Source organism: Nerophis lumbriciformis, linkage group LG26, assembly GCF_033978685.3.
Source record: "Nerophis lumbriciformis linkage group LG26, RoL_Nlum_v2.1, whole genome shotgun sequence".
Lineage (NCBI taxonomy): Eukaryota > Metazoa > Chordata > Actinopteri > Syngnathiformes > Syngnathidae > Nerophis > Nerophis lumbriciformis.
In genome coordinates, this window is record NC_084573.2 from 1,707,501 (window position 1) to 1,720,000 (window position 12,500).

At 50.0% G+C, this 12,500-nt stretch overlaps 1 protein-coding gene and 1 long non-coding RNA gene across 5 annotated transcripts in view; one reads left to right on the forward strand and one right to left on the reverse strand.

The window, feature by feature from the left end:
• Positions 1–3,917, forward strand: part of npas3 (neuronal PAS domain protein 3) — a 296,737-nt gene extending 292,820 nt beyond the window's left edge. For all 4 annotated transcript variants that reach the window (XM_061987684.1, XM_061987685.1, XM_061987686.1 and 1 more), the window contains 3 exons: positions 770–917; positions 999–1,114; positions 1,188–3,917. In XM_061987684.1, the coding sequence (XP_061843668.1) occupies positions 770–917; positions 999–1,114; positions 1,188–2,617 (1,694 nt within the window). In that variant the 3' untranslated portion in view covers positions 2,618–3,917. The remainder of the gene's footprint in view (positions 1–769; positions 918–998; positions 1,115–1,187) is intronic.
• Positions 3,918–5,851: 1,934 nt separating this feature from the next.
• On the reverse strand, positions 5,852–6,185 carry LOC133624076 (uncharacterized). The gene is made up of 3 exons (XR_012051188.1): positions 6,060–6,185; positions 5,954–6,013; positions 5,852–5,890 (listed from the first exon to the last, which is right to left on the reverse strand). It is a non-coding gene; the product is annotated as an uncharacterized lncRNA (long non-coding RNA).
• Between the last annotated feature and the right edge of the window lie 6,315 nt (positions 6,186–12,500).

Below are 12,500 nucleotides of genomic sequence, written 5' to 3' on the forward strand. Positions count from 1 at the left end.
CGCACCCACACATTCACACAAACACACACACACACACACACACACACAAACACACTCCCGCACCCACACATACAAACACACACACACCCACACATTCACACAAACACATACCCGCACATACACACAAACACACACACAAACACACTCCCGCACCCACACACAAACACACACACACACATTCACACAAACACACACCCGCACCCACACACACACACACACACACACACCCGCACCCACACATACACACAAACACACACACAAACACACACCCACACACAAACAAACACACGCAAACACACACAAACACACACACACAAACACACACACAAACACACACACACACACAAACACACACACACACACACACAAACAACACCCGTGAGTGAAGTGGTTTCAGCGTAGAAGCAAAACAAGGTTATGTCATTGAAGCTTATTTCCCGCACTCGCCGTCTCTACTGAGCGCGTGCGAGCGTTCAACAATTCTATTACCTTCTAATAGCGTTTAATTAGCGGCCGGGCTTTTCTATAAATCAACCTCTTTGTGTCCTCACGGCCCGGCCATTAAACCTTCCCGCTCTCTGATTAATGCCACTACATATTGCCCCGGATAACCATTTAGTGCTTCATTTGGTTACCTTTATTGCCAGCGTGCCATCAGCCAGCGCAGGGCGGGGGCGGGGGCGGGGGCGGAGTCACAGCGCCATCCGGTGGAGGAAGCTATGTCACATGGTTTCTTCTAACCGGGACTAACCGTGTGTGTTTGTGTCAGTGATGAACAAGGGTCAGTGCGTGACCAAGTACTACCGATGGATCCAGAGGAACACCGGCTACATCTGGATCCAGTCCAGCGCCACCCTCGCCATCAACGCCAAGAACGCCAACGAGAAGAACGTGGTGTGGGTCAACTACGTGCTGAGGTCACATGACGAGAGATGCTTGTTTGTCGGAGTACTAAGTTTGGAGTGTTAAAAGGTGACGGTGGCGTTTGCGTCTTGCAGTAACCACGAAGACAAGGACACGCCGCTCGACATCAGCCAGCTGCCGAACCTTCCGGAGAAGACCCCGGAGTCCTCGGAGTCTTCCGACTCTGACTGCGAGTACAAGGACAACTCTGGTAAGTTGGCGACAAACAGGAGGTGACTTTCTGATCGTGGCCGCCCCGGTGATCTTACCCTTTGTCTCGCCAGACGACGAGAAGTTGGAGGGGAAGCTCGGCCAATCGGAGCGCAGCGAGGACCCGGAGGCGGAGAGCCGGTGCCGGCAGCTGCACTCCGGCCAATCGCAGTGCTCGCCCGAGCAGGAAGTGAAGCGTCAGGAGGAGAGAGACACGTCCAGCAACCCCGGGAGTCCGGACAGCGACGACAGTCCGGAGCCTTCCGAGGCTGAGGCGGGGGAGCCGGAGGAGCATGCAGGGGGCGGCGCCAAGCTGGCGACTCTGAGTGGCTTGGGCGGGCTTCAAATCAAAGTGGAACATTACGGCGAGGCTGAGGACCCTCATCGCTCGCAGTCGTCGTCCTCGGAGGAGGAAGAGGAGAACGACCATGAGGTGGAGGAAGACGGCGCCGCGAACACCGTCCTCAAGCGCAGGAAGCGTAGGAAAGTTCAGAAGTGGGACCGAACGCGGATCAGGAAGTTGCGCCGGTCCTCGGCTACGCCCAGCCCTGTCGCCGTGGGTGATGGCACGCCACTGGTGGACCACTCACACATGCTCTCCGCCGAGACACCGGGCGGCGGCAGCGCGTCCTCGGTGCTGAAGATCAAGACGGAAATGTCGGAGCCCATCAACTTCGACAACGACAGTAGCATCTGGAATTTCCCGCCCAACCGGGAGATCTCCAGGAACGAATCCCCGTACAGCATGACCGCCAAGCCCGCCCCCTCGGGACCACACAAGACCTTCCCCTCGCCACCAGGGGAGGCCCTCCAGGTCCCCGACGCCGTCCTGACGCCTCCGGGCGCCGAAGGTGGGGCAGGGGGAGGAGCGAGGAAGCCTCCTTACAACGGCAGCGCCGCCCCGTCCTCAGTTTCCAGCCTGGCTCCGCCCTCCAGCGCGTCCTCTGCCGACCCCCTGTCGCCGCCGCTGTCGGCGTCCCCTCGGGAAAAGCAGCAAGCCACGCCCACGTCCTCCTCCTCCTCGTCCTCGCTGCTCTACTCGGGCGACGTGGAGGCGCTGCAGCGCTTGCAGGCCGGGAACGTGGTCCTTCCGCTGGTGCAACGCGTCGCCGCCTCGCTGGCGTCCACCGGCAGCACGCCGCCGCGCGTCTACACCACCGGGACCATCCGCTATGCGCCGGCCGACGTCACGTTGGCCATGGCGCCGGGGAACCTCCTTCCCAACGCCTCCTTTGTGGACAGTCCGAGCTTCGGCCTGGACCCCAAGACCCCCATGGAGATGCTCTACCACCACGTCCACAGGCTCAACATGTCCGCCGCCGCCGCCGGGCCCTTCGCCGGCTCCCCGGGCGCCACGGGGGGCCCCGGCGCCCTGTCGGCGCAGATGCCCGCCTCCGCCAACGTCTTCACCGCGGCCGAAGGACTCTTCTCCACGCTGCCGTTCCCCGTCTACAGCAACGGCATCCACGCCGCGCAGGGCGGCGCCGAGAGGAAGGAGGACTAGCGCCGGCGCCGGGAGACCGCCTTACTGTGCTTTCGGACTCCACTGTGAGGGTCGGCGAAATGTTCTGTAGCACTTTCAACTTTTTCTAACCTCGCCGCCGGTTTACGTGAGGAGGATCTCGGGAAAACGACTCACGCGAATGTGGAACTTCTCCATCCCCACCGTCCCGGCCTCCACCTCGGTAGTTTACGCGGCGACACTCGTGGTGCTAACGAGCTAGCGTGGCTAATTGAATGTCAAAAGACTCTCTCGGTCTTCTTCCTGCTTCTTGAGCCGCCACCTCGGGAGGAAGACGATCCGCCCTCTTCCATCGCATCTGCCGGGACCAGAGACCCGGACCGACCGACCGACCGACCGACCGAGGCGGCCGTCCTCGTTGCCAAAAAAAAAAAAACGAAGGAGAAAAAAAATAATTGTGCACTGTGAATCCGCCTCATTTGTATTTTTTGACGAAACAATCAATTTGGTGTCGCTCATGGCCACTTCCTGTCTGTGTTTTTATGACGTCGTTACCGTCGCTACGTGTCCCGTGTCTTCTCTGTGCTCTGTGTGGGTGGAGGCCGGAGGCGGGGCTCGGGGGTCTGGGGGGGCGGGACCTGTGAGACTGGACCTCCAAACTGTGCCGCCGCCGGCCCCGCCTCCGCCGCCGCCCCCCGCCGTCGTCGTGAAGCAGTGGAGGTTTGTCGTGCAGGAAGTACCCGAAAACAAAAAAAAGAGAACATTTGTGGAGTCCAACTTTCTTCTTCTTCTTCTTCTTCTTCTTCTTCTTGGGTTTCTGCTTTGCTTTTGTCGTGTTGCTAACTTCCCGCGTGTGCATTGGGTGTATTTCGCTGGTTCCCGCCAAAATAAAAGCCAGCTTTCTAAAGAAATGAAAAGAACAAAAAAAACAAAACATTTCGCACTATAAATCTATTTTTGTAAAAGTGAGGTCAGCTTCTGTTTGACCCTTTTCAAAATAAAAGTCAGGACCTAATTTTCTTCTCAGTCGCAACAAATTGCCGCTGGATTCCGATCCTCGGGGGGGACGATTCGATTCAGAGTCGATTCACGATTCAAAGCGATTCTTGCAACATTTTATGTAGAAGACTGGATCCGATTCCGGATCTCAGGCTGTCGATTCGATTCCGAATCGATTCTCAGCTCGACACGATTCTTGATTTAAACCGATTCCGAATTGATTCCGGTAAATAAGAATCGCAATTCAGATGTGAATCCATTTCTTTAAGGGTTTGAATCTTTGGATATCTAACGATTTGATCCGATTCACGTGGTGATGATTTGATTCCGACTCGATTCTCAATTCAAACCATTTATATATATAAATGTTTGTTATTGGGTTTGTTTTGTTTTTGTCTTATTTTTGTTTGTTTTTTTCATAGAATTTTCAAATTTATGAAACGATTTCAAAACGGTTTCAAATCGTGATCAATATAAAAAATAGTTTTCTTGTTTTTTAAATCGATTTTGGAAAACCATGAATCGATTTAGAATCGGGGTGAAAACGAATCGTGATTCAGAAGTGAATCGGGTTTTTTTTGAGGGTTTGAATCTTTGGATAACTAACAAGTCGATCCGTTTCCGATTCACAGGATGATGATTCGATTCCGACTCGATTCTCGATTCAAACCAAATATATATATATATATATATATATATATATATATATATATATATATATATATATATATATATACATATATATACGTTTGTTGTTGATTTTTTAATAAAAAAAATTTGTTTGTTCGTTTTATTTTTGTCTGTTTTTTTCATTGATTTTTTAAATTTATGAAACGATTTCAAAACCAAATCGTGATCAATATGAAAAATGTTTTTCTTGTTTTTTAAATCGATTTTGGAAAATCATGAATCGCTTTAGAATCGGGGTGAATAAGAATCGCGATTCAGATGTGAATCGATTTTTTTGAGGGTTTGAATCTTTGGATATCTAACGATTCGATCCGATTCATCGGGTGATGATTCGATTCCGACTCGACTCTCGATTCAAACTGAATATATATATATATACTGAATATATATATATATATATATATATATATATATATATATATATATATATTAAGTATATATATATATATATATATATATATATATATATATATATATTCTGTATATATATATATATATATATATTCAGTTTGAATCGAGAGTCGAGTCGGAATCAAATCATCACCCGATGAGTCGGATCGAATCGTTAGATATTCAAAGATTCAAACCCTCAAAAAAATCGATTCACATCTGAATCGCGATTCTTATTCACCCCGATTCTAAAGCGATTCATGATTTTCCAAAATTGATTTAAAAAAACAAGAAAAACATTTTTCATATTGATCACGATTTGGTTTTGAAATCGTTTCATAAATTTAAAAAATCAATGAAAAAAACAGACAAAAATAAAACGAACAAACAAAATTTTTTTATTAAAAAATCAACAACAAACATATATATATATATATATATATATATATATATGTTTGTTGTTGTTTTTTATCATTTTTTTGGTTTGTTTTATTTTTGTTAGTTTTTTTCATTGATTTTTTAAATTAATGAAACGATTTCAAATCGTGATCGATTTTTGAAAATTGTGAATGGATTTAGAATGAGGGTGAAAAAGAATCGTGATTCAGATGTGAATTGTTTGTTTTGTGCACTCCTACCGAGGGTGTGAATCTTTGGGTATCAAACGACTCGATCCGATTCAAATCAGCGGGTGATGATTCGATTCCGACTCGATTCTCGATTCAAACTGCTTCTTGATTCTATTTATTTATTTATTTTTTTCCATTGATTTTTGAAATGGTGATCAACATGAATCGCAATTCGAAAAATTTTTCAAAAGCCTTACCTTTTTTCAAAAATGTATTCTTCTTAAAAATCTGTTTTTTTTTTCCATTTAGAATCAATAAGAGTCGTGACTCGAATTTGAGCGGGTATTTCCGGCCCCCCGCTGGTGAGGAAGTAGCCCCTGCTAGTGAGGAAGTAGCCCCTGCTAGTGAGGAAGTAGCCCCTACTAGTGAGGAAGTTGCCCCCGCTAGTGAGGAAGTAGCCCTTGAGCGTCCTTGGCAACCAGGAAGTACACCCACATGTGCCCTGGCTCTTTGTGTGTTTGGTTTGCGTGTACAAAGTCCACTTACTTGGACTCCCTCATCCAACTGTGAAAATATGTGTCCCTGTTCTTTCTCCTGCCATCACCTCACCTTCCACTCTCGTGCCATCACCTCACCTTCCTCCTCAACATGACCTCACCTACATGACCTCACCTTCCTCCTCAACATGACCTCACCATCATGATCTCACCTTCCACTCTCGTGCCATGACCTCACCTTCCTCCTCAACATGACCTCACCTACATGATCTCACCTTCCTCCTCAACATGACCTCACCTTCTTCCTCAACATGACCTCACCTTCTTCCTCAACATGACCTCACCATCATGACCTCACCTTCCTCCTCATCATGACCTCCCCATCATGACCTCACCTTCCACTCTTATGCCATAACCTCACCTTCCTCCTCAACATGACCTCACCTTCATGACCTCACCTTCCTCCTCAACATGACCTCACCTACATGACCCCACCTTCCTCCTCAACATGACCTCACTATCATGACCTCACTTCCCTCCTCATCATGACCTCACCATCTTGACCTCACTTCCCTCACCATCATGACCTCACCTTCCACTCTCATGCCATGACCTCACCTTCCTCCTCCTCATGACCTCACCTTCCTCCTCAACATGACCTCATCATCATGACCTCACCTTCCTCCTCATCATGACCTCACCATCATGACCTCACCTTCATGACCTCACCTTCCTCCTCAACATGACCTCACCATCATGACCTCACCTTCCTCCTCATCATGACCTCACCATTATGCCCTCACCTTCCTCCTCAACATGACCTCACCATCATGACCTCACCTTCCTCCTCAACGTGACCTCACCATCATGACCTCACCTTCCTCCTCATCATGACCTCACCATCATGCCCTCACCTTCCTCCTCATCATGACCTCACCTTCCTCCTCAACATGACCTCACCTACATGACCCCACCTTCCTCCTCAACATGACCTCACCTTCCTCCTCAACATGACCTCACCTTCCTCCTCAACATGACCTCACCATCATGACCTCACCTTCCTCCTCAACATGACCTCACCTTCCACTCTCATGCCATGACCTCACCTTCCTCCTCCTCATGACCTCACCTTCCTCCTCAACATGACCTCACCTTCCTCCTCATCATGACCTCACCATCATGACCTCACCTTCATCACCTCACCTTCCTCCTCAACATGACCTCACCATCATGACCTCACCTTCCTCCTCAACATGACCTCACCTTCCTCCTCAACATGACCTCACCATCATGACCTCACCTTCCTCCTCAACATGACCTCACCTTCCTCCTCAACATGACCTCACCAACATGACCTCACTTCCCTCCTCATCATGACCTCACCATCATGACCTCACCTTCCTCCTCAACATGACCTCACCATCATGACCTCACTTCCCTCCTCATCATGACCTCACCATCATGCCCTCACCTTCCTCCTCATCATGACCTCACCTTCCTCCTCAACATGACCTCACCTACATGACCCCACCTTCCTCCTCAACATGACCTCACCATCATGGCCTCACTTCCCTCCTCATCATGACCTCACCTTCCTCCTCAACATGACCTCACCATCATGACCTCACCTTCATGACCTCACCTTCCTCCTCAACATGACCTCGCCTTCCTCCTCAACATGACCTCACCAACATGACCCCACCTTCCTCCTCACCTTCCTCCTCAACATGACCTCACCATCATGACCTCACCTTCCTCCTCAACTTGACCTCACCAACATGACCTCAACTTCCTCCTCAACATGACCTCGCCTTCCTCCTCAACATGACCTCACCATCATGACCTCACCTTCCTCCTCAACATGACCTCACCAACATGACCTCAACTTCCTCCTCAACATGACCTCGCCTTCCTCCTCAACATGACCTCACCTTCCTCCTCAACATGACCTCACCATCATGACCTCGCCTTCCTCCTCAACAAAAAGTATTAACATGCCAAAAGAGCAACCATGTCTATGTTGTCCTCGCAGAAGAGGAGGAACACACGATGCTAACTTGATGCTAACTTTGAGTGCCTGCCTTTGTTGGATTACTTTGACCTTTTTTTTTTTCCTTCCACACTTGACTTGGTTGACCATGAAAATGCTGCAAAACTGAACGTGTACAAAAGTCATTTTTATAACGGGTGTTCTTTTCTAGCTTGACTAAGTTGCCATCAAAAAAATAGCTAGCTGTTTTTTCTGTAACATCTTCCAGCTGCCATGTTCATAATAAAACTATTCTCTTCACTTTTTTACTCGTGCACCTTTTTTGCTTCTGTTAGCCATTTCAAAAGTCGGAAAAAGTCGGTGTTTTTAGCTAAAAATGTCCATTTCTGTGTGTATATGCTAGCACGAGTAATGGAAACAAATAGTAACTAAAATACGCAATTTCAAGGAGAAATTGTGTGAAAATAGCATGCTAACAGTAAGAATGTAGCTAAAGCAAAATTAGCTAAAACATTTTTTTTTTGCAAAAGCTGGCATGCTTCCATCCATCCATCTTCTTCCGCTTATCCGAGGTCGGGTCGCGGGGGCAGCAGCCTAAGCAGGGAAGCCCAGACTTCCCTCTCCCCAGCCACTTCGTCCAGCTCCTCCCAGGGGACCCCGAGGCGTTCCCAGGCCAGCCGGGAGACATAGTCTTCCCAACGTGTCCTGGGTCTTCCCCGTGGCCTCCTACCGGTTGGACATGCCCTAAACACCTCCCTAGGGAGGCGTTCGGGTGGCATCCTGACCAGATGCCCGAACCACCTCATCTGGCTCCTCTCCATGTGGAGGAGCAGCGGCTTTACTTTGAGCTCCTCCCGGATGACAGAGCTTCTCACCCTGTCTCTAAGGGAGAGCCCCGCCACCCGGCAAAGGAAACTCATTTCGACCGCTTGTACCCGTGATCTTGTCCTTTCGGTCATAACCCAAAGCTCATGACCATAGGTGAGGATGGGAACGTAGATCGACCGGTAAATTGAGAGCTTTGCCTTCCGGCTCAGCTCCTTCTTCACCACAACGGATCGATACAGCGTCCGCATTACTGAAGACGCCGCACCGATCCCCCTGTCGATCTCACGATCCACTCTTCCCCCACTCGTGAACAAGACTCCTAGGTACTTGAACTCCTCCACTTGGGGCAGGGTCTCTTCCCCAACCCGGAGATGGCACTCCACCCTTTTCCGGGCGAGGACCATGGACTCGGACTTGGAGGTGCTGATTCTCATCCCAGTCGCTTCACACTCAGCTGCGAACCGATCCAGTGAGAGCTGAAGATCCTGGCCAGATGAAGCCATCAGGACAACATCATCCGCAAAAAGCAGAGACCTAATCCTGCAGCCACCAAACCGGATCCCCTCAACGCCTTGACTGCGCCTAGAAATTCTGTCCATAAAAGGAAACGTGTCCGACCTACTGCCGGCAATGCGGACCAAGCTCTGACACTGATCGTACAGGGAGCGGACAGCCACAATCAGACAGTCCGATACCCCATACTCTCTGAGCACTCCCCACAGGACCTCCCGAGGGACACGGTCGAATGCCTTTTCCAAGTCCACAAAGCACATGTAGACTGGTTGGGCAAACTCCCATGCACCTTCAAGGATCCTGCCGAGAGTATAGAGCTGGTCCACAGTTCCACGACCAGGACGAAAACCACGCTGTTCCTCCTGAATCCGAGGTTCGACTATCCGGCGTAGCCTCCTCTCCAGTACACCTGAATAGACCTTACCGGGAAGGCTGAGGAGTGTGATCCCACGATAGTTAGAACACACCCTCCGGTTCCCCTTCTTAAAGAGAGGAACCACCACCCCGGTCTGCCAATCCAGAGGTACCGCCCCCGATGTCCACGCGATGCTGCAGAGTCTTGTCAACCAAGACAGCCCCACAGCATCCAGAGCCTTAAGGAACTCCGGGCGGTTCTCATCCACCCCCGGGGCCTTGCCACCGAGGAGCTTTTTAACTACCTCAGCAACCTCAGCCCCAGAAATAGGAGAGCCCACCACAGACTCCCCAGGCACTGCTTCCTCATAGGAAGACGTGTTGGTGGGATTGAGGAGGTCTTCGAAGTATTCCCTCCACCGATCCACAACATCCGCAGTCGAGGTCAGCAGAACACCATCCGCACCATACACGGTGTTGACAGTGCACTGCTTTCCCTTCCTGAGGCGGCGGATGGTGGTCCAGAAACGCTTCGAAGCCGTCCGGAAGTCGTTTTCCATGGCTTCCCCGAACTCCTCCCATGTCCGAGTTTTTGCCTCTGCGACCGCTGAAGCCGCACACCGCCTGGCCTGTCGGTACCTGTCCGCTGCCTCCGGAGTCCCATGAGCCAAAAGAACCCGATAGGACTCCTTCTTCAGCTTTACGGCATCCCTCACCGCCGGTGTCCACCAACGGGTTCTGAGATTACCGCCACGACAAGCACCAACTACCTAGCGGCCACAGCTCCAATCAGCCGCCTCGACAATAGAGGCGCGGAACATGGTCCATTCGGACTCAATGTCCAGCACCTCTCTCGTGACATGTTCAAAGTTCTTCCGGAGGTGGGAATTGAAACTCTCTCTGACAGGAGACTCTGCCAGACGTTCCCAGCAGACCCTCACAATGCGTTTGGGCCTGCCAGGTCTGTCCGGCATCCTCCCCCACCATCGCAGCCAACTCACCACCAGGTGGTGATCGGTAGAAAGCTCCGCCCCTCTCTTCACCCGAGTGTCCAAAACATGAGGCCGCAAATCCGATGACACAACTACAAAGTTGATCATGGAACTGCGGCCTAGGGTGTCCTGGTGCCAAGTGCACATATGGACACCCTTATGTTTGAACATGGTGTTCGTTATGGACAATCTGTGACGAGCACAAAAGTCCAATGACAAAACACCACTCGGGTTCAGATACGGGCGGCCATTCTTCCCAATCACACCTCTCCAGGTTTCACTGTTGTTGCCAATATGAGCGTTGAAGTCCCCCAGTAGGACGAGGGAATCACCCGGGGAAGCACTTTCCAGTACTCTCTCGAGTGCATCCAAAAAGGGTGGGTACTCTGAACTGCTGTTTGGTGCGTAAGCACAAACAACAGTCAAGACCCGTCCCCCCACCCGAAGGCGGAGGGAGGCTACCCTCTCGTCCACCGGGTTGAACTCCAACGTGCAGGCTTTGAGCCGGGGGGCAACAAGAATTGCTACCCCAGCCCGTCGCCTCTCACTGCGTGCAACGCCAGTGTGGAAGAGAGTCCAACCCCTCTCGAGCGAACTGGTTCCAGAGCCGTTGCTGTGCGTCGAGGTGAGTCCGACTATATCTAGCCGGAACTTCTCTACCTCGCGCACTAGCTCAGGCTCCTTCCCCCCCAGCAAGGTGACGTTCCACGTCCCAAGAGCTAGCTTATGTAGCCGAGGATCGGACCGCCAAGTGCCCTGCCTTCGGCTGCCGCCCAGCTCACACTGCACCCGACCTCTATGGCCCCTCCCATGAGTGGTGAGCCCATTGGAGGAGTGACCCACGTTGCCTCTTCGGGCTGTGCCCGGCCGGGCCCCATGGGGACAGGCCCGACCACCAGGCGCTCGCCATCGTGCCCCAACTCCGGGCCTGGCTCCTGAGGGGGGCCCCGGTGACCCACGTCCGGGCGAGGGAAATCTGAGTCTTTGTTGTTTCATTCCCATAGAAGTCTTCGAGCTGCTCTTTGTCCGATCCCTCACCTAGGACCTGTTTGTCTTGGGAGACCCTACCAGCGGGCATGAAAGCCCCCGGACAACATAGCTCCTAGGATCATTGGGACACGCAAACTCCTCTACCACGGTAAGGTGGCAGCTCAGAGAGGAGAGCTTTTTTTAGCTGGCATGCTAAACTATATAAAGTAGCAAGTTATATGACTCTGAGGTGTACGACGGTAAAATTGGCAAAAACAAAAGTTAGCATGATAATATTAGCCTGATAGCAGTTAGCATGTGCCGCATACCAGGTTTTATTTGACTTTGAGATGTTTCAAAATTGGGCAAAAAAGTTTTGTCAGGTTCAAACACTGATGACATCTATTAAACAGACAAGAAGCAAGGAATCATGCAGAGACAGAGTTCAATTTAGCTCGAGGAGACACGTGTTTTGGGCTGTATTCTAGTTGCAGATCCAAACTACGTTCTAAAAGTCCAGCCCGTGCGTCTCCTCTATTTATTAGGAAGGTCCCTGTTACATCACTGAAGCTATCACTGAGGGAAGGGGGTCATCTCCACAACTCCAGTTAGACACAATATATGATTATAGAATCAATGAAAATGAGTTGTATTGTCAACAATGTCGGCTAATTGTCGCAGCCTTAGTACAAATATGCATGAAAACACTCCTACAGACATCACACATGGGACAGTTTGGTAAGTAAGAATTATTTTAGTTTTATTGTAAAACTTACAAATGTTGCTTGGAGCGATGAATGAAGAATCCATACGAGTAGAAACGCTATGGATCACTAGAAGATGGAACGGCACTTCTACTTCCGGTTTAAAGCTTCAAACAGCAGGAAACTCGTCCAAAAGATGGCACCGTAGCACAAACAATAACACACCTTTTCAGCGTCTGGACACAACACTGGTAAAGACGAGACTTGCACAGATACAAAAATACCACTTCAGCACAATTGACAATAATTTATATCAACTTAAGCATAAAGTTTTGATGATAATATATACATAACTATTCTAACATTTCCCTCCTGTTTATCACATAACTTCCCCAGAATCTTCTTATTCCCAATAACTTCTTGCGATTTT